Below are 22,029 nucleotides of genomic sequence, written 5' to 3'. Positions count from 1 at the left end.
GAACTCATGACCTTGTACTTGCCAGGCAGGTGCTTTGCCGCTGAGCTAAATCCCCAGCCCCTCATTTTTTATTTTGAGACAGGGTCTCCTTGAATTGTCCAGGCGGAACTCAAACTTGGAATCCTCCTGTCTCAGCCTCCCGGAGTGGGATTACGACCTCCACCACTATACCTGGCTTAATGCTTGCTGTTTTTTTTTTTTTTTTTTTTTTGTCTTTTGGAGACAGGGTCTCAATATGCAGCTCAGGCGGGCCTTGAGCTCACTTTGTAGCCCAGGCTGATCTCGAACTCGCAACGATCCTCCTGCCTCAGCCTCTGGAGCGCTGGGATTGCAGGGGTGCGCCACCACGCCCGGCCAATGCTCACTTTCTATATTACATTCCTGCAGAGCAGAGCGCTCAGCATCCCTCTCCAGCAAGGAGAGCCGCCCGCTCCTGCTGGGAACGTGCTGCCCTCCAGTGGCCACGGTGAGGACCGCAGGGCCAGTGCCCGGGGGACTTGGAAGTGCTTCTCTTCTGTCTCTCCCATTTTCATATTGGTAAACTGAGGCCCAGAGACCTATAATTGTCCCGTGGAAAGATCCACAGACATCAAGGACAAGTGCAGGTCCCTGGATGGTGCTGGGGAGCGGCGGGGGTTGCCCTCGGCAGCAGCTGGTCCTTGAATTTCAAAGCACCTTCACATCTGTGTCTGTAATTCCAGGACTCTGGGAGGCTGAGGCAGGAAGACCCCAAATTGGAGGCCAGCCTGGGCAGTTTAGTGAGACTCTTCCAGTTTAAGGAGACCCTGTCTCAAAATAAAAATGTAAAAAAGAGTTAGGGAAGGGGCTTAGTGTCACCACCCAGGTTCAACTCTTAGTACAGAAAAAAAAAAAAAAAAAAAGCGCTGCAGAACACGTGCGGACTGATTCTGTTATAACAACCCCGAAAGGTAAATGCTGACACTACTATCACCCCACTCTTCAGAGTGGAAAATGAGGCCGAGAAAGCAAGGAATGTGCTCCAGGGCAGAGCCAGGGCGCACAGTCCATGCTGTGAGGCGGTGGCTCGGCAGGGGGTGAGCTGCCTGTCCACCGAGGCGTTCAAGCCCGGGCCTGGGGGGAGCCTGGGGTGGCTGGAACGCGGCTCCTCCTGGAGACAGACGGGCAGCACAGGCCGGTGTCGGAGTCAGGGTCTCACAGAGGCGGGGAGTATCAGCCAAGCTGGGGCTCTCGGTCGGGACGGGAGGGGTCCCTGGAAGAGACGCCCGGGGAGTGAGCCCTGGGAGACTCTGGGTGCATCCGCAGAGCTCCGCTGGGTGCCCGGGCCGCAGCCGGACTTGCAGCCGGGCTTTCCGAGTGTCCGCGAGGGGGACTCGGGCCTCACGCGCTCCCCAGGCTGCCTCGTCCCCGCCAGTGCACAGCTCATCCCAGCCCAAACCTCGGGAGCCCTGCATCCAGCCAGCCCCGAGGCCCCGGGGTGCGGGGTCCCCAGAGCACACGGCCGGCCGCACCCCCACCCCGGGCTCAGGCTCCTGCGCTTATCGGGGTGGTGGCGAATTTGCCTTCCAGTTTTCTCCACTACCCAGAGAACGGACTTCGGGCCGGAGGTCCTCTGCGGCACGCACAGCCGCGCTTTGGGGAGGCGGCTCTCATTCTGCAGCACCCTCCTGCCCCAGCTCCGCCGGGGCGCAGGTTCCCGCCGAGAGCCGACCGCACCGCAGAGCGCGCGGCTGTGTCCGACTTGGGTCGGACTCCCGATTGTTGGGGTCACAGCGGCCCCCACGGGCACATTGCCCAGAGATGCGGGGGTCCCTGACTGACAGAATTTAAAAAAATTTTTTTTATCACTTGCATCTCTTTCCTTTTATTTTTATTTTCTGAGGCAAGGTCTCACTATGTACTTCAGGCTGGCCTTGAACTCACAATTATCTTGTCGGGGTTACAGGCATGTGCCGCCGCGGCTAGTTTAATTGCTTCTCTTATTTAAAATGTACAATTTCATTGGTGACTTACATACACATGCAGTTATCACCACACTCAAGACAATGAGAGTGTCCACAGGGTGTGCTGGTGCGTGCCTGCCTGTAATCTCAGCACAGCGGGAGGCTGAGGCAGGAGGACTGCAAGTTCAAACTCTGCCTGGGCAATTTAGTGACTTAGTGGGAACTTGTCTCAAAAATTATAAAAGCACAGTGTGTGTGTGTGGCGGGGGTAGGGACGCAGCTCAAAAAATGATGAACGTACTTCCATCACCCCAAAGGCCGCCCCAGGGAATTGCTAGTCTCCTTTCTGTCACTGCAGGTTAATTTGCATCTTTAAGAATTTGATATAATTGAGATAATATAGGATATACTTACTTTTTGGTCTGACTTCTTTTATTTATTTATTTATTTTGGTATTGGAAATCAAACTCAGGACCTTGCACTTGCCAGGCAGGCACTTGTGTCTCTGAGCTATATCCTCAGTCCTGTTTCTTTCATTTTTGTTTGTTTATTTTGTTTTTTGAACCAGGTCTCACTCTGTAGCCCAGGCTGTCCTCAAACTCATGGCAGTCCTCCTGCCTCAGCCTCCCGAGTGCTGGGATTCCAGGTGTGCCTCCCAACACCAGGCGTGACCTGGTTTCTTTTAACTGTGTTGCTCTGTGAGTCGGTGGTGCACATCTGTCCAGGGCTGAGCGCAGGTCTAGCAATGTTCCATGTGTCCCGCGCCCTTTGACGCCGCTTCCCACTTTCTGGTTCTTATACACGAGGCTGCGGTGGACATGCTCGTCCGTGCTGGAGACGCCTGTGCCGACGTCTCTGGGTAAACCCAGGCTGGTGTGCTGGACCCTAGTTGCGTTCCCAGCATTCCCTGGGGCTGTCGCTGTTTCTGAAAGGGTCGCATGACGCCCCACCCCACGCTCACCCACAGCCGGGCAGCGCCGGACTTTGCCTCCGCCCGCCGCTGCTCAGACTTGCTGTGGCTTCCCCCATCTCCACCCAGAGGACGGCTGCGGCCTCAACTTCTGCCTCTCAAACAAGCCTGCTGGGCTCCATCCGAACTGTGCTCCGTCTGCAGAGCAAGTTTGGAGGGCTCAAGCCAGCCCTGCTTCCCTGCGGTGAAGCCCTAGGGTCAGGACGCGCCCATATCCTTGCAGATAACCCCGATGCTGCTCTCTCAACGCGGGCCGATCCTCTTCGCCTGGGAGTGCAGGCCGGTGCTGGGTTGTGGCTTGGTTTGTGCGTCTGAGTGACACCGGCTTTGTAGAATGAGCTAAGCAGTTTCCCTTCTTCAGATTTCTGGAAGAGTTTGTGTTGAATTGGTATTATTCTTTCCTGGACTTTAATAGAATTCAATGGCTTCACTGAAGTCATTTTTTCCCTGGCATTTTTTTTCTTTTGTGGGAATATATATATATATATATATAATTTTTTAAGAAAAATTCAATTTCTTAGCTGAGTGTGGTGGATCCATACCTGCAATCCCAGCTATTCCAGAGGCTGAGGCAGGAGGATCAGATGTTTGTGGCCAGCCTAGGCACTTAGCAAGACCCTGTCTCAAAATTAAGCAATTTTTAAAAAGGGCTGGGGCCTGGTATGGTGAAACACGCTTGTAATCCTAGAACTCTGGGAGGCTGAGGCAGGAGGATTACAAGTCTGAGTCCAGGGGGTTGGGGATTTAGCTCAGCGGCATAGTGCCTGCCTGGCAAGCGTGAGGTCGTGAGTTTGATTCCCAGTACTGGAAAACAAATAAACAAACAAACAAAAAACAAAAGACAAGCCTGAGGCCAGAATGGGCAATTTGGTGATTTAGTGAGACTGTGTCTCAGCCACATTTCTTTTTTTTTTTTGGTGGAACTGGGGATTGAACTCAGGGCCTCGTGAATGCTTGGCAAATGCTCTGCCACTGAGCTGCACCTCCAGCCCCTTGACACTGTCTCGGAATAAAAAATAAAAATTAAAAAAAAAAAGGGCTGGAGTTGTACTTCAGAGCGAAGACCTTGGTTCAATCCCTGGTACTGAATTAGAAACCAAAACTGGCTGGGGATGCAGCTCAGTGGTAGAGTCCCCCTGGGTTAGATCCCCAGTTCCACAAAAAGCAGAACAAAACAAACAATAAAAATAGAAACTCAGTTTCTTAACTCACTCAGGATACTGAGCGTAGCTCTCTGGGTGGGCGCTGGCGCTCCCTGTGTTCAGGGCTTGTGCAGTTCAGCTACACGGTCAACACCGTCAGGAAACTGTGCACGACCCTCGCCCCCGAATGTGCCATGCTGTGCTGGGGCCTGCGGAGACGTGTGCCAGCTTTCCCCAGGCCCAGAAGGACCCCAAGGCCACCAGGTCACTTTCTTCAGGGACCCTGGGGACATCTGGTGGCCAGGCTTGGAACAGGGCATGAACCCAGGAGGATCCCTCATCTGGGAAGGTCATGCACTCCCAGACCCCTGAGGGCTATGCCGGTGCTGTGCTTGGACCCGATGTCCCCACGGCCCGCAGGTCCAAGGTCTGGTCCCACCGGCAACTCAAGTGAGGGGGGTGGAGTCTTTAAGGGGCGGAGCCTGGTGGGAGGAAGTGATGTCATGGGCATGGTCTCCAAGGGGACAGTGGGATGGCAGCGTTGGGGTGTCCTTAGGATATTGGAGTTGTCCTGGAGGGGATGTGGGACCCAGGCTCTGGGTCTCTCTCTGCTTCCTGGCCTGTCCCTTGCCAGAAGCTCAAAGGTATTGGTCACCTGATTTTAGATTAGAACTGTAGCACTATGAAGCCAAACCAAGCTTTTCCATTATGAGTGAATCCCCTTGGGTGTTTTGTTACCATAACATAAAGCTGATGAATGCATTGAACTTCACAAGTTTTACTTTGAGAGAGTGTGTTCATACGTCTTTAAGTTCTGGTACCAATGCAGAATCAAGGTATCTCTGTTTTTGCTTGTTCTACTGGGGATTGAACCCAGGGCTTTCATACTGAGCTATACCTCCTCTCCTTTTTATTCTACTTTGAGACAGGGTCTTTTTAAATTGCCCAGGTTGGCCTCAAACTGGTGATCCTCCTGCCTCAGCCTCCCAAGTAGCTGGGATTATAGATGTGCACCACCAGGCCTGGCAAGGAATTGAGTCTTATCAACACACGCACCCACCACCCCATTACTCCCCCCCAGACTCTGTGTTCCTTGGAGTACAATGGTCTCGCTGCTGTCACCCTGCCTAGGAGCCTGGGGCCCGGGTCCCTTTCTCAGGAAAGGCCGCCTGGAACTGGCCCGTGGGTGACACACCTGCCACTACAGGGCAGTCTCCTTGGCGGGCGCGGTGGGCGGGCAATGCCCCACTCCAGCGACTTCCTCTTTCTCCTCTGGAATCTCCACTCCGTTCCTCTTCGCAAAAATGCGGTTGACCTCCAGAAGGTCTTGCCCTTGGTCTCGGGGATGACCACGTAGATGTAGGCAGCGGTGAGCACGCAGAGCCCGGCAAAGACGATGAAGCAGTAGGAACCCAGGCCGGCCTAGAGGGCGCGTGACAGGGACGCCTCAGGGGAACCGGGTCCCGGGACATCAGAGCACAGCCAAGTCTCCTGGGCCTGCTTCCTGGGTCGGGGACGAGGGCCGGGGTGCTCAGCTCAGGAGAGAAGGAGTGACAGGGGCAGGGGCAGGGGCAGGGGCAGGGGCAGGGGCAGGGGCAGGGGCAGGGGCAGGGGCAGAGGAGTGTGCTGCCCTAACCCCACTTGCTTTCTGACGTCTTTGGGTTTCATAGCCCGCAGCCGTTCGTATGCAGTGAGGCCAACCCCCTTCCGTAGGGGGGACCGGCTCATCTCAAGAGCTGGGCCACAGCTGGGCGTGGCAGCACACGCCTGTAATCCCAGCACTCTGAGGCTGAGGCAGGAGGATCGTGGTGAGTTCAAGGCCAGCCTGGGATACAAAGTGAGACTCTGTCTCAAAAACAAAAAAGCAGTAGTGCTGGCGGTGTCTCGTGTGAGCACGGCTGAACTGGCAGCCGTCCTGCTGAGAGGGGGATCTGTCGCTCAGCCCCTGGGCAGGGCAGCGTGACACGGGCACGGGGGGAAGGGCGGCTCACCTGGATAGACGGGAACACCAAGCCTACGATGAAGTTGGTGAGCCAGTGCACAACCCCATCCACCGCGAAGGCGGCCGGCCACCAGGACTGCAGGAAGAGCTCGGTCCTCACCACCGAGGGCACGGGACCTGGAGGGCACAGGGCACAGGGCCAGTGGGGGGCAGCTTGGGACACGGCCTGCCTTGCCTGGGCCTGAGGCTCGCCTGCTGGGGGGCAGGTGGCCAGGGAGCAGCGAGGAACCCGCAGCAGGACGGCGAAAGGGTTCTGCACAGTGTCTGCTTGGGGAGCCGAGTGTGAGCGCCACGGCTGATTTCCCCGCAGCCTGCTGTGCCCGGGAGGGTCTGCAGAGGGCGACGTGGGCAGCGGAGCTTGGCTAGCCTGTGCGAGGCCCCGGCTTCCACCCAGCTCTGCACAAAAAAAGGAAAAGAAAGCAAGCGGGGGATGGACAGCTCCCCAGGAGCAGTGACCCGAGGATGGGTCGCTGTCCCCTCAGAGGCACAGAGGGGGTCATTTGAAATTCTGCGCCCCGCAGCTCCCGGGCTGAGGCAGCGCTGCCCCCTGTGGGGGGAGTGGGGAACTGCGGCTCCTGTTTGTCCCTCCCCTTGGGGCCTGCTGGTGACTGTCCCAGGAACGCAAAGCCATCACTCTCCCTCCTCGCCACTCCCATGAAAATTTAACACCGAAGACCCCCTGTACAGGGAGTGATCTAAAAATAGGGGGAATGTTTAAATAGACTTTAAAACAGTAACAGACACACAGCCACGAATCCCCTTCAAAACCCTCCCCCTCGCTTTGACCACACTCTTCCTACGGTTCCTGCTACTTTCTGAAGCAGCTCTGGAAGTGCTCTTTCGTGAGGGTCTTTGTGAGATGTGGTCCAAAAATATGGTGAATGCCACCGCCGAGCGCCGTCCAACAGCAAGGCAGCTCCTAAAAACACGACGACGCTGTGTCCTCCGCCACCTTAGCCATCAGATCTGAAACTGCGTGACTTCTGCTCTTCCCCCAAGTGAAAATGACTGTAAAAGGGGGACGTTTTGAATCAAGGCAGCCAGGACAGCATGGCTAACGCTATTCAGGGCAGGACTCCAGAGCTGCTGCAGAAAGCAGCAGGGATGCTGGGGTGAGCGTGTTCAAGGCCAAGGGAGTGCTCTGAGCGGGGTTCATGGCAGTGTGTCCTTTCATGTAACACGTTTTTTAAAGCGTTGGACATTCACAACATTCACTGTACTTTTCGCTGGTCCCTGTGTATCCGGTCTCCTCTTGCACGTACGCCTGTGGTTTGTACATTCAGAGTACGTTCTTCCCTCCCCGGCTCCTTCCGCATCTCCAGGTGGAGAGTCTGGGCAACACTGGGGACACAGATTAGTGAGGCACTGGCCTAACTGCACCACTGGTTGGCACTGGAGGTGTTTGTTGAATGAATAAATGTGACCCAGAATGGCTAGCAGGGCAAAGGTCAACTAACTGGGCAAGATCAGAGGACAAGCTTTTGGAGGGTGGGCCTGGCCGCATCAGGGATGTTGTGAACCCCAACCATCAGGTTGTCAGCGCCTACCGGCACCTGCATGCACCAGGCCTGCAGCCTGGCAGGGCGCAGAACTCACTTGGCCCGATGGAGTGTCCCGCGATGTACGCCAGGACGCAGACGACGCCTAGGCAGGACAGCTCAGGGACTGCGTCCTGTGGGGACAGACGAGGCTCAGACCTCACTGCTGTACCCAGCTTCCGGCCACGGGAGGAGCCACGCCTGCAGGCCTGAACTTTGCAGGGGCCTCTGGGGCTCTGTGGGCATGGGGAGGACAAGGACAAGGTCAAGAAGGACAGTGCTGTGGTGGTGGCTGCCATGACCCTTTCCCTGGTCAGGGGTACGGTGAGCAGGGGCGCTGCCCTCTGCACCACACAAAATCCACGCATTTCCCCTTGCTGTGGCCAGCTGAGCGAGCACGTTAAGGCCTCAGGCCTACAAAGGTGGACTTCGAGCCAGAGGACCCTGACCACGGGGACCTCGGGCCCCTCGGCCCCAGCACAGTCAGGCTGTGATCTTGGGTCCCCACTCACTCCCTGGGATCCAGAGAGCATCCTTCTAGGAGCCCCCAGGCCAGGATGCCCTGCAGACCACCTGGGCTTCCAATTCATAGTGAATCTCCTGCCTCAGCCTCCTGAGTGCCACCCTGCCCAGCACGTCCTCCTGCCTTAGGTCAGGGGATCCCATCGAGCCGTTTGCATGTGGGTGTAGGTGACACCATGGGCTCCGAGGAGAGAGCTGAGCGTCAACCCCGTGGTCGGGCTGGGTTGGGTCTATGGGGTCCCCCGCCCCCATCTCCCACTGGGCAGGGGAGGCAGCGAGACCTGGAAGAGCGGCGCCAGGCTCAGCACCAGGCATGCGCAACTGCAGACGCCGGAGCCGAGCAGCAGGAGGAGGCGCCGCCCCAGCCGCTCCACCGTGAAGGCCTGCGGGGACGCGCACTGAGCACCGGAGGGCACCGCGCTCCGCCCTTCCTGTCCGGCACCGCAAACCCTGGGGCCGCTGCCCCAGCCCCCGGCTGGGCCGGAAGTGGTGTTGGAAGAAGCAAAGAAGGAAGAAAAGAAGGAAGGAAGGAAGGGAGGGAGGAAAAGAAAAATCGAGCGCGCGGAGCTGGGTGTTAGGAGGTAAGCTCCGAATGACCCGCGTCACATCCGGGTGCGGGGTCACTGTGAGGACATCACACGTTTGCACAGACTGCATCTGAACGAACGCTGGGCTGCCCGGCCTAAGCCACGCAGGGGTCAGCGGGTGACCCCGGCCGTGGGGCTCCTGTTGCCTCCGGGGGCCACTCACCGAGACGAGGGTCACCACTATGTCGACCACACCAGCACCCACGGTCACGTACTGGGACTGCGCGGGGTCCACGCCGGCCGACACGCAGATGGTGTCTGCGTAGTAACTGACCTAAAACCCAAACCCGGGCTGTGAGGAAAGGCCGGAGACGCGGCCACGGGCTTCCTGTCTTCCCCTCCAGCAACACGCAGGCAGGGAGCCTGAGCTGGGGACCAGGGGGACATGGGGGAGCGAGGCAGCGGATGCCGGTGGAGTTAGGAGTTAGGACAGCGGGGACCAGTGCCTGGACCTTCAGGGCCAGGGCTCTGTGACCATGAGCCTTAGGTTCCGCATCTGTAGAGTGGGAGTCACCACTGCTCTGGGAGGCTGAGGCAGGAGGATCCCAAGTTGGATCCCTGCCTGGGCAACAGTAAGATGCTGTTTCTAAATAATCATAATAAAAAGTCTGTAGATGTAGCATAGTGTGAGTGCCCTGAGTCCTGATTCAATCCCAGTACCCTGCCCCAGCTCCCTTATGCTGGATTATTCTGTGAGAGCAGAATAAAAGGGTCTCATAGGACTTCTTTTATGTTGTTGTTTTGTCTTTTTGAGACACGGTCTTGATATGCAGTTCAGGCTGGCCTCCAACTCACTGTGTAGCTCAGGATGGCCTCGAACTCGCAGTAACCCTCCTGCTTCAGCCTCCCTAGTGCTGGGTTGACAGGCGTGGGTTTTTTAGAACTTCTTTCCTCTCACTTTTTTTTTGAGACAGGGTCTCGCTATGCAGTTCAGGCTGGCCTTGAGCTCACTTTGTAGCCCACGCTGATCTTGAACTCGAAACGATCCTGCTGCCTCAGCCTCCCAAGTGCCACCACGCCCGGTCTTTCCTCTCATTTTAGGCCCAGTAGACCGGTCTTCTGCTCGTGAACAGCGGGTTCACAAGCCTGGCACGCTGGTTCCCGCTGCTGGCTCCCACCCAGGGTGCCAACTTCTCCTGTAAACACTCTGTAAACACTGTGGACCTGAAGGCCCAGGGCCACCACCTCCTGATTACCCACGGGGCTGCCCGGCTGGCCACCAGGGCTCCACACACGTCCTCATGCTTGTCTCTTCGGGTCTGTGCCTTACTCTGCTCACCATGGAGCTACCACAGATGCAGCGTGGCCACGGAGGCTCTGCAGCTAGGGCACTACCTGGGCATCCAAGGCCCGTCCACACCCAGGCCAGGCCAGCCCCTGCCCTCCCTGGAGCTGGACGTGGGCCCAGGCTCCGGCTGCTGTGTGCCAGTCTGGAGCATAAGGGGGACAGAGCTGTTGGCAGGCTCCATGGGGGCTGGGAAGCAAAGAAGGACACTGTAGCTGGGGAGGCTGAGGCAGGAGGGTGGCAACTTTGAGGCCAGTCTGAGTAAGTTAGTGAGGCCCTGTCTCAAAATAAAACATTAAAAACTCTGGGATGTAGCGCAGCGATGCAGCTGCGCCTGGATTCTACACCCAGTACCAAGTGGATAAATGAACATAGCAAGACAAGAAGGAAGCGGCCCTCTGCGGGCTGGAGTTTGGAGGCAGAGAGAGAGGGTCTGTGACTTCTGCTTTCGGTCCAGTCCTCAGCCCCTCTGGGCTGGGTGCTCTGTCTTCCTCCGGAGCTGTCTGTGTGTCAGAGAAGTCTGATTTCCCTTTTCTTTCCAGTGGGTTTTTATTTATTTGGCCCGAGGATTAAACGACTGGACTCAGGGCCTCTGCCCCGAGTTACACCGCCACCGTTTTTATTTTTTATTTTGAGACAGGGTCTGGCTAAACTGGCCAGGTTGGCCTCCAATCCGACATGCTCCTGCCTCAGCCTCCTGAGTAGCTGGGATTAGGTTTGCATCTTGACACTTGGCTTCTAACGGGGTCTCTTTCCCTGCAGAAGCGCCCCGCGTGTCCCTCCCGAGGGGCGCAGATCCCGCCGCACCCCGCCACCCGGGGCACCGAGGCATGCACCGCGTTGATCCCCGACAGCTACTGGCCGGCCATGGGCGCGACCACGGACACGAGCTGCCAGCGCAGCGCCCGCTGGGCCACCAGGTGGCGCAGGGACGCGGGGCCGGCGGCGCGCTCCGCCCGCTCCTCGGTGTGCATGTCTCGCAGCTCGGCCTCCGCGTCGCCGCCGCGCCTCAGCCTGCGCGGGTCTGGGGAGGAGTTCACGCTGCCTCGGCGTCCGGCCGTGCGCTCCCCTTGGCCCTCCGTGCCCCTGCTGGGTGCCATCCCCACTGCAGACCCTCTCAGGGGCTGAGATGGAACCCAGGGCCTTGGCACTGAGCGGAAGCCCCAGCTCTGTTTAATTTTTGAGTCAGGGTCTCGCTAAGCTGCCCAGGCTGGGCTCCAATTTGTGGTCCTCCTGCCTCAGCCTCCTAGAGTGCTGGGATGACAGGTGTGCATCACCCCGCTGGGCTGTGGGAAGCTCTGGGGGTGAGTGGGTGGGAGGAGGGGCCCCGGAGGAGCCCCTGGCTTCCTCCTGTGGGGAGCAGGGTTAGGGTGAGGGTGAGTGTTAGGGTCAGTATCTCGCAGGGTGGCCTCTTCATCTCCTTTCTGAATCAGGGTGTAGCGGGGGCTCTAGGGGAAGACGGGCAGCGATAGCAGCTGCAGAAGCGCAGGGACCCCGGTGACAGCCAAGAGCACTGGCCAGCCTGAGGACGGATGCGAGGGAGGACTTGAGCCGCAACAACAGAGGTGGGGGAGGGGACCCGCTTCCTGGCGGGCCTGGCTCTGCCTCTGGCTGGGTGCGGGTCCTCCCCACCGAGGACAGGGACAGCGGAACCCGCCCAGGGCTTGAACGTGGAGAGAACGACTGTGATCAACTGCACAGCCAGGAGTGGAAAGTGTGGGCCTGGGAGGAGGGAACCAGGCCTGCGTCCTGGGCCCAGGGCCGGAGCTGGCCGCCTCGCCACCCTTGGAGGAGGGCAGGCTGCGCCCAGGTCCTTCTAGACATCGGCTGTGGTGGGGGGTTGTCTGAGCTGTCTGAACCTGTTTCCCACGTGGGAATACAGACGGTGACAGAATAATCAAAAATGGTGGCAAGGGAGTGTCTCAGGGTGCAAGGAGCCGGGCAGCACCTGCGCACGTGCCCTGGGGTGGAGCCTCCCTAATGTTGACGTCCAGCTCCCCAGTCACTACCTGTGCCCTTTCTCGGGCCTCCCGCCTCTGGTCTCTCAGTGCCTTCCAGGTACTGTGGAATAGCTGGGTGGGGGGTGGCCACACCTGTAATCCCAGCTACTCGGGAGGCTGAGGCAGGAGGATTGAAAATTGGAGGCCAGTTTGGGCAACTTAGCAAGATTATCTGAAAATAAAAAAATTGAAAAAGAAGTGGGGATGTAGCTTAGTAGTAGAGTGTTTGATTAGCATTGGAAGGATGTGGGTTTGACCATAAGAGAGAGGGAGAGAGAGAAAGAAGGAAGGAAGGAAGGGAGAAAGAAAGGAAGTAAGGAAAGAAGGAAGGAGGAAGAGGAACAAGAGAGAAAGGAAGGAGGGAGGGAGGAAGGGAAAGAAAGACAGGGTGGAGATAAAGCAAGAGCAGACAGCTACAGACACCCGGGAGCTGCGTGGATGGGGCCGTGGCCCAGGGTGCGAGGCACTGGGTTCATCCTCACCCCACCCTCGGGCATAGGCCTTGCTCCTGGCTCACCTAGGAAACTGGAGCCCCCAGAAGACCCCATGCGCCCTCACCACAGCCGCGGCGGCTGCACCTGCTGCCTGCCCCTGTGGCCCCCGCCACGGCCTGGCTCCTGGAGCAGCTAAAGGAGCCAGCACTTTCCCGCTTGAGGGGACGGCCCTGGCCAAGGTCACCTGCGTCTCCAAGCTGCACACGGCCCAGCCCCAGCGCCCGTGACCTGGCCCCTGAGCAAGGGCCCTGCGTCCCCTGGCCCCACGTCCAGCTCCCCCGCAGTGACTTCTGTGCCTGCATTACCTGTGGCGTTGCCCAGGATGGCCTGCAGACTGAGGACCTGCGCCAGGAGGATTCCGAAGATGACGAACACCTCAGTCATCATCCCCCGTGCCCCTCGCAGGTCCTTGGGGGCCAGCTCGCCCAGGTACACGGGGAGGGCGCTGTAGGCCACGCCTGGGGCAGCGGAGGGAAAGGAGGGCTGGCCGAGCGCTGCAGGAGCCAGTGCCTACGGATTCAGTGCCAGTCCCAAGCCCAGCTTCTCGGGGTGTCAGCCCCTCTGTGGCTGAGCGAAGTGGGTTGTTCTCGACCCTTTAGGTGGGACTTGTACCGAACGCCCCGTGGGGACATGGCCGGGGTGGGACGAGAATACCTTTCCTTCCTAGCGGCTGGCCTGGATATCTGCCGGGGAGGACTCCGGACTTCTCTGCGTCCCCAGGGCTTAAAGCAGGAGCTAGCCTTGGGGGGGCCTTAGAGTTATCGCTTTGACTTTCTGATGTTTCTAAACATGGGTAACTTATATAGCTTTTTTTCCTTTTGCAGGGGCCGGGGGGCGGAGGGCAGGGTCTCACTATGTAGTGCAGCCTGGCCTTGAACTCACTATGCATCCTAGGTTGGCCTCATACTCACAGCAATCCTCCTGCCTCAGCCTCGAGTGTGCTGGGATTACAGGCGTGCTGCACCAAGGGGTGTGCACCTGGCTAGCTATTTTTGTGTTGTTTTTTAAATAGAAGGAACCACAAAAAAGCTCTGCTCACCTGCTGACCAAGACCCAAATTCTGTATTGCTTTTGCCCAAAGCTCCTAATTCTCAGTCTAAATGCTACAGCCTCCTCAGAAGATGCCTGGTAAAACCTTACGGGTTTTCTGTACCTAACAGTAAAAGTGTGTTTGTGAAGAGATTTCTTTAGATGAAGGGAAGGGGCTAGAAAGGACGAGGTTTTCAAGGCCCCAGGACAGATTGAGGAGGAGGAGAAGAAATCGGCAGGCAGAGACCTAGCGCTCTCAGAGCCCTGGGCATCCGGGCACTGAGGCAGGCGGAGCTTCTGCGGCCCCAGGTACCCGCACAGATTCCCGCCAGCACCCGGGAGATGATGATCAGCTCAAAAGCCCGGGCCACGCTGCTGACGCCCATCAGGATGGCGGGACGATGGCGAAGACGTTGTTGACCAGCAGGGCTCTCTTTCTGCGAGACATCGGCGGGGGCGGCGTGTGTGTGTGTGTGTGTGTGTGTGTATGTGTGAAGTGGAGCTCAGCAGCGAGAAGGAGGCTCCCCCTCCTGCCCCAGCTCCGGACCCCGCGCGCCTCAAGCGCCCCCGACCCAGCGCCCCTGCGCCCGGCCTCCGCCCGGACCGTGGCCGCGCCAGCGCGCAAAGTCCGGGCCTGAGCCCGGTACGGGCGCAGCGTTCCCGCCCCCAGCCAGCCGCACCGCAGAGGGTGCGGCTGTGTCCGACTTGGGTCGGACTACGATTGTCGGGGTCACAGCGGCCCCCACGGGCACCATTGCCCAGACATGTGGGGGTCCCTGACAGTTGAGCAGCACTGGAATTACCTGCCGCAGCGATCCACCAGCAGGCCGACCCCCAGGGACCCCAGCAGGCCGCCCGGGGGGACATGGACACCGTGCAGGACCACAGCAGCAGCAGCGAGGTCCCATCCAGGGGTGCTCCGTGGCGCTTGAAGTAGGTTTGGTTGTAAAATGACTTTAAGACCTAGAAAGCACAGCCCCACCCACAGCCTGGACTCTTCTGGGACTCTAGGGCCGGTGACGCAGTCATTGCGTGGACAGATGCTTCTGCTGCAGCCACAGGACGCAGTTGAACCCGCCGATTCTCTGCTGGTACCCGAGGATGCAATAATCTACTCTGTGGTAGCGGAGAGGGAAAACCAGACTGCCCAAGAAATTGTAAAAATTCATTAATGCAGGGGTGTGCCTGTAGCCCCAGCACGCTGGGAGGCTGAGGCAGAAGGATTCAAAAGTTTAGCCTGGGTGATTTAGCAATTTAGCTATTGCTGATCTCTCAGAGGGGAGAGGGGCTGGGGATGTAGCTCAGTGAAATGGCCCTGGGTTCATCCCCCAGGACCACAAACAAATGCAAAATAAAAAATTAACATCCAATGTAAAAATTCATTTTTGGAGCCTTACTCTGCCAAAGGTAACATAGGAAATGTTCATACTAACTGTGTGACTTTGATTTTTTTTGTTTTTTTTTTTTTAATTTTTTGAGACAGGGTCTTGCTATGTAGTTCAGGCTGGCATTGCACTCACTGTGTATCTCAGGCTGGCCTGGAACTCGCAGCAGTCCTCCTGCCTCAGCCTCCCAAGTGCTGGGACTACAGGTGTGCACCACCATGCCCAGCCTAACTGTGCAGCTCTGGGGAAATTACATAACTTTTCAAAGTCAGTTCTGGAAAGCGTACAGGTCTCATGGGGAATCTGGGCGCTGTGGGTGCGATGGAGTCAGGGTACATTGCTTGACTTAGAATCGACGTCCCAGGGAGTGGCACCGCCCAGGGGTCCGTGCTGGCCTGGGCTGTGTGAGGCTGTGGGTTAGGTCTCCAGCACCACCAAGCAAAGCAGACCACAGGCAAAACCAAAAGCTGCTCCAGACAGGGCAGTGCTTCCGAGTGTGCAGATACACGTGATTGGTGTGCACGTGTGGGTGTGCACATGTTAGTGTAGGTATGTAAGCATATGAATACATGCCAGGAACAATGTTACAGCCCCTCCTGCAAAGCGTTGTGTGTAATTTAACCCTACCAATTATCTTTGAGATCGGGTCTCACTAGACTGGCCTTGACCTCACCATCCTCCTGCCTCAGCCTCTTGAGTAGCTGAGATTATAGGTACATTGCATTCTTTTTTTTTCACTGTATCAGGAACTGAGCCCAGGGCCTTCACACTGCCCTACACTCCCAGCCCTTATTTATTTATTTATTTATTTATTTATTTATTTATTTATTCATTCATTCATTCATTCATTCATTCATCTTTTAGTTTTTTGAGACAAGTTCTTGCTGTGTAGTCTGGGGTGATCTTGAACTCACTATATAGTTCAGGCTAGCCTCGAACTCATAGCAGTCCTCCTGCCTTAGCTTCCCAAGTGCTGGGATTACAGGCCTGTGCCACCACACTTGCATTATTTATATATTTTTGAGGCAAAGTCTCATTAAGTCTTTAAGTGCCCCAGGCTGGACTTACACCTGCAGTCTTCCTGCCTCAGCCTCCCAGGGTGCTGGAATACAGGTGTACACCACTACACCACTGATTTTCTTTTTGGTATCTGGAATCGAACTCAGCACCTTGTGCTTGCCAGGTAGGTGTTTGTGCTACTGAGCTGTATCCCTGGCCCTGGCTATTGATTTTAAAAATCAATCCTGCAGAGCTCACATCCTGGTGAATGGTGACTCTACCTGCTCTGCCCACGTGTGGGCTTCTGTCCCTTTGTCTCCTCAAGGACCTCTTTCCTGCATCTGTCTGTCTGTCTGTCTGAGTCATTGGTCTTCCCCTCTCTGCCCATCCCTCATCAGTATGCAGTATGCTTCGCCTCCTCCTTGAGGCTTCACTGCCTAGTTTTCCAGGACAACAGAATCCTTCAAAAATGTGTCTGCCTCTCGGTCTCTGCTCTTCTCTTGCTTTTTTTTTTTTTTTAAATTTTTTGAGACAGGGTCTTACTTATGGAGGCCAGGTTGGCCTCAAACTTGTAGCAATCCTCCTGCCTCAGCCTCCTGAGTTCTGGGATTACGGGCAAGAGCCACCACGCCATTCTCTCTAGTGCCCAATCAAACTTTCATCTCCTGCTCTCGGCTGGACTTACACTTGCAGTCTTCCTGCCTCAGCCTCCCAGGGTGGCAAGGGTGGTCACGCCCTCCACAAGGGACCACAGCTCAGTGTCCACTGCTTCCCCTCACCCCAATCTCACTCCCAAGTCTCCTTGGGGTTCCACCTTGGGCCCCTTCTCTCTGCCATCAGCAGGTGGCCGTGTCCAGCTGAGGTCACGGGCTTGAACCCCAAAGAGCCAGGCAGTGAGTGCAGGCCCCTGGTCTCCACGTGGGCCCCGGGGAAGCGGGCAGCCCCTCCCATGGCCCACCGTGCCCACCTGGTGTGGTGTGTTCACCACGGAGATGTTGTAGCCGTACTGGAAGGCGGAGCCCGGGCCCGCACTCAGGATGGCCAGCGCCAGGGTAGGCGTGAGCTGCAGCGGAGAGGGCAGGGCTGGGGCTCTGTGGGGTCACCAGGCCTCCACCTCCTGCCCCCTCCGGAAGTGTGCTGCCAGGAAAGGCGGAGGGAAGTGGCCGGGCTGGGCCACCAGGGCGCGCCGGGGCCTCGTTCCCAGCCTCCTGGTGCTTTTCCCTCTTGGGAACGTATTTGAGCGACTGCGCCCTGCCCTGCACTAGGCCTGGGGTGACGCGGGCGGTGGCGGGCGCTTTAGGGACACAAAGTGGACACACAGACGTGTAACCCCAACAGTGGCAGTGCCTGGAGACAGGGTGACAGGCGATGGACAGAAGCCAGCAGGGTTGAGGGTCCTTGTCAGCGGGGGATAGCAGGCGGCTTGGGAAGGACCCGTCCGGACAGAGCCCTGGCTCCTGAGCCATTCTGAGGAACCGGGGCCAGGTTTCCACGGCTGTCCCGACACCCCGAGTGGCTCAGGGGCAAAGCCTGAGGTGCGGTAGTGGGCAGGCTGTGGGTGCCTCCCAGAGGGCCCCCCGAGGCCAGCTGTCTGCCCTCACCTCCACCCCACCCCACTGTGCCCGGAGCAATGCCCACAGCCTGAGCCCAGGGCCAGCCGGAGAGAGGGGACAGGATGTGGATGTTCTTCAGAGGACACCTCCCTGTCACCCTCCAGGGCCTTGGGAAGGTGAGGGGCGCACGCCCAGCGCCAGGGGTCTCCCCAGCCATCACAGGGAGGAGCGGGATGGCTCTTCCCCTCTGCGCCCCGGGGCAGGTGGCCCAGTCCCACTCCGTGGAACTAACCCTGGGCCTGCAGGCCCCACGCAGGGAGGGAAAGGGGCCCTGGCAGGCCCTGCCTCTTAGAGGGGCGCTTACCCGCTCCCTGGGAGGGCTGGCCCCAGGGGTCCCCGTCCTGCTGTCCTCCACCATCCTGCGGGAGCGCCTGCTCCCCGATGCCAGCGCGGGCTGCAGCAGTGCCTGGCGATCCTGCTGGGTCTCCCCGCCCGCTTGCCCTATGGACCGAGCCGGCTCTCAGGCTGATAAGATACGGGTGATGTTCAGCAGTGCCACTCACGCACCGCGTGAATTTTATCTTTGCATCCACCAAGCCCCTGGCCAGAAGCTCCACAGTCACTGCCGCTGGTCCCATAAATGAAGAGCTCCGGCAACCCAGGCGGGACGTGGCCTGGACCCGGGATGGTTCCCTTGTGTTATCACTCTGTGCGGTTTCCTCGAATGCCCTGGGGCTGATTGTCCATTCGTGTGTCTGATACTGGGCCTTGAACTCTGGAGCGCTCTACCCCTGAACTCCACACCCAGCCCTTTGTATTTTTTATTCTGAGACAGTGTCTCACTAAGTATAGAGAGCCCTTCCCAGTCCTCATGGAGGCCCCGGAAGTTTGTATTTGTAATCCCATGAAAAGTTACTGGAATTCTAGTGAGTTGATTCCAGTCTACCATTTCCAGTGCAACCCATGGTGAGAATAAAGTCACTAAGGCATGTTTGTAGTTGTAGGGAGTTAAGGGGTCCTAAGTCCAGCCCCAACGATGGCCATCTGGAACAAAGGCCTCGATCCAGGGCTGAACACGGGTTTTATTTATTCATGAAGAAGGGAGCGGCTTGAGGATGAGTGACTGCGAGAACCCTGGGAAGGTGAGTGCCAGGAGCGGGGCTAGGTAGGAGGCCTGCAATCACCTTTGCAATGCAGAGAGAAGGATATGCAGAAGAGTAATCTGCATAACACAACTGAGATAATAGCTAATGTTCTGGGGTCAGTGTTTCAGCTGTGATGTGTAATGTTTGAAGCCCCAGGAAGTCATAGCCTCTATCTAAAGGCTGGGTCCCAGCCCACAGCGTGGAGCACCGGCTCACACATCCTGCCTCATCCTGGCTTACTTGTGGGAACAACAGGGGTCCGGGGAAACACGCCTGCCATCTCCAAAGACTACCATCAGCACCTAGGCTAAACTGGTATGCATTGCTTAAAGCCAATCGAGGGGATAAGGAAAAGTCCTAGCCCTCTCTGTATATAGCTATACATGGAAATAGGGTCAGGCTCAGCCAAAATGGAGGCAATTGCTCCTCTTCCAAGGAGAGTCGCCTAGGTGGTCCTCTGCAACTAAGTTTCCCAGGCAGGACTTGAAATCCTCCTGCCTCAGCTTCCAGAGTGCTGGGATCATAGGCATACACCACTGGTACCTGGCTTGAAACACTTTTTTAAAGAAGGCAACTTTATTACTGTTCATCACACCCCACAGTGTGGCTGTGGCTTGGCGCTGTGGTGTTGCCCAGCGGCCCGTGTGTTCAGAGCTTTGGTGCTGGTGCAAGGGGCTTTGCACCTTTAGGAGGTGGCCCAGTGGGAGGTTTCCCGCCACTGGGGTGTGGTTGAGGAGGGCAGAGGGACACTGGCCTCTTCCTTTTTTTGGGAGGTGAATGGGCCTCCTCTGTCACATGCTGCGCTCTGCTGGGCTGTCCCTGCACAGGCTTCAGAGCAGCAGGGCCCACCTACCATGGACTGGAGTCTCCGTAACCGTGAGCCAAAGTCAACCTTTTCTCTTGTTTCATTAATTAGCTCAGGTATGTTGTTACAATAAGGAAAACTGATACAAATATTAAATAAGTCAATAAGTTATTGAACAAAGACACCCCTGTTAGAATCACCCAGTCTGGAAAACAGAGCAGGAAACGGCTGAATAGTCATGATGTGCCAGGTGCTGCTTCATAGGATCACTGTGAAAATTATGAGCTGTGATCAAAATGCGGTAAATGCTTAAAAAATTTAAACTGGTCATGGTGGTGCACACACCTGTAATCCCAGTCCTTGGGAGGCTGAGGCAGGAAGATTCACAGGAGCTCAAACTAGCCTGGGCTACATAGAGAGTTCAAGACCAGCCTGAATTACATAGTGAGACCCTGTCCCAAAGAAACCGAAAAAGGTTTTGTTATTGCAGTAAAGAACACATAGCCACGAGTCCCTGTCAAAATCCACCTGCTTCAGAAACCCTTATCCCATCTTTCTTGCCACTTTCTGATGCAGCTCTGGAAGTGCTCTTTCCTGAGTGTCTTTCTTTAGTTGTGTTGTTATGGCTGCCACCAGGTCCTGAATCAACTCCAAGCGTTTCCCTTCTGCAGTCATTTTGACTTTGGGGAAGGGCCAGAAGTCACACTGTGCCAGATCCATGAATGAGGTGGATGAGGACGCGGCGTGATATCTTTACAACCCGGCCTTTCCTTCGGATGGTGCCTGGCAGCAGCGTGCCCTGTATTTTTTTTATCACACCTCGTAGAGATACTTGCATGTGGAAAAAATGGAAACAACTCCCCTGTCCATCATGAATGAATAAATAAAACGATAACGTGTCTAAGAAATTTAAACACCCACGCTACGTTTTGATTATACTATGTCCGTACCACCCCAAAAGCGCCCGATCTCGTCTGATCTCAGAAGCTGAGCAAGGTTGAGCCTGGTCACTACTTGGGTGGGAGACATCCAGGCTGTATTTTGATCACACTGCCTACGCCCAGGTTCCAGGGCTTAGACTCAGGCACCTTTGAAAAGCCGTTATTCTACTGACCACAGTCACCTGTGCGTTTGTTACTAGAGAAGCTCAGATGTGGGTCGCTGATGACCAGCCAGTTCTGTGTCTTTGGGCTGGGTCGAAGCGCCGTGCCTAGCGCCTGGACGGACACCACGTGTCCCCTACCTTTCCGAGTCCCCACAACGGTCCAGGTGACGGGGAGACCATGCTCCTTCCTGTGGCTGTTTCTGCTTAGCACATCCTTGTCCCGGGTCTCAGGTCCTTTGAGATCCCAGCGGGGCTGTCGCCCCCGAAGCCAGTGCACTGGGGCTTGGCGGATGGGAGCTACAGGTGCAGCACAGGCCCTGGGTCCTCCAGCTCCGGGGAGCTCTGTGCAGTCAGTGCGGGTTACAGACCCGAGGAGGGCTTATTAGGGAGATTAGCTCGTGCAGCTGCGGGGGCTGAGAAGTCCCATCACAGGCCACCTGCAAGGCGAGGCTCCCGGGCTCCCGGGAATGCCCCTCAGTCCAAGTGTAAAGGCGCCAGGCTCCTGGAAGCTGCCGGTGTAAGCGCTGGGGTGCCAGGGCCGAGAGTCTGGAGTTATGACAGTCATGAGGAGTGTGTCTGTGTCACGGGCCCGGCAGCGGAGGGGAGGAGAGCGGCTGGGGCAACTCCTTTGCTGTCCGCTCCATCCGGGCCCCCAGCTGGCGGAAGGGTCCCGCCCACACTGAGGACACGCTGTCCCCAGATCACGGGCCCACGCGTGTTCCTGACCGTGGAGCCGCTGCTCGGCGCCAGTGGCGCTGGCTGTGATGTTCACGGCTGCCTGAGCGCACCTCCTGACTCTCCGAGCGCCTTCCTGCCTGTGCCCCGCTTCTCGTGCCCGCCCTGGGTGCCCTGACTCAGCGCCCGCAGCCTCTGTGTCCTGACCCGCGCGCTGGCTGGCTACCCTCCTGGCATACGTGGGTAGAGGTCACTCGCTGTGTTTTACGTGTGGGTTTATTTGTCTTCCAGGCGAATGCTCGTTCCCAAGCACCTATGAATGGCTAAGAGTACTTAACACATAGTGCTGTCGGTTCTCACCACGGCGCTGGGGGCGTGGCTCAGGCACAGAACAGCTAAGTGACCTGTCCATGTTGCACAGCTGAGAGGTGAGTGGCGGAAGCCAGGTCTGCATCCCGGGGTGGACAGCGAGACACTAGAATCCCGTCCCGAGTGTGCCCTGAGATCTGGGTGCTCCCATTAATGTGAGCGGCACCACGGCCCCCTGGCCCAGGAGTGGGACCTTGCTGCTCCTCAGCGTGGGAGCCCCCTTCCCAGCTGTTCTGGCCGCTGCCGCCCTAACCTCTCGGAGAAGCGGGCACATCCTGCCGCAGACATCTGCAGCTTCCTCCTCCAGGCCTCCAGGCTTTGCCATTGCTGTACATGTCCTCTTTTTTGGGTGTTTTTTAAGATAGGGTCTCGCTATGTATTGAACTAACTATGTAGCTCAGGCTGGTCTCAAGCTCAAGGTGATCCTCCTGCCTCAGCCTGAGATGACAAGTGTGTGCCACCACATCCCGCTGTGCCTGCCCGCTTCACCCATGCTCCCTGC

At 57.3% G+C, this 22,029-nt stretch overlaps 1 protein-coding gene across 1 annotated transcript; it reads right to left on the bottom strand.

The window, feature by feature from the left end:
- Positions 1-5,235: 5,235 nt before the first annotated feature.
- Positions 5,236-21,852, bottom strand: LOC102022929 (solute carrier family 2, facilitated glucose transporter member 7). Its single transcript, XM_013504142.1, is given in 18 exon segments — positions 5,236-5,354; positions 5,357-5,456; positions 6,026-6,153; positions 7,633-7,708; positions 8,378-8,479; positions 8,847-8,957; positions 10,805-10,989; positions 11,359-11,490; positions 12,768-12,920; positions 13,805-13,891; positions 13,894-13,928; positions 14,295-14,349; positions 14,352-14,454; positions 16,843-16,938; positions 17,793-17,929; positions 20,502-20,780; positions 20,848-21,007; positions 21,781-21,852. Coding segments are annotated over 18 exon segments (2,130 nt in total).
- Positions 21,853-22,029: the final 177 nt, after the last annotated feature.

The sequence above is a fragment of the Chinchilla lanigera genome, unplaced genomic scaffold (genome assembly GCF_000276665.1).
Source record: "Chinchilla lanigera isolate Chin_1 unplaced genomic scaffold, ChiLan1.0 scaffold00085, whole genome shotgun sequence".
Classification (NCBI taxonomy): Eukaryota; Metazoa; Chordata; class Mammalia; order Rodentia; family Chinchillidae; genus Chinchilla; species Chinchilla lanigera.
Note: the sequence above shows the minus strand (reverse complement) of the source record. Positions and strands in the feature narration are given on the sequence as shown.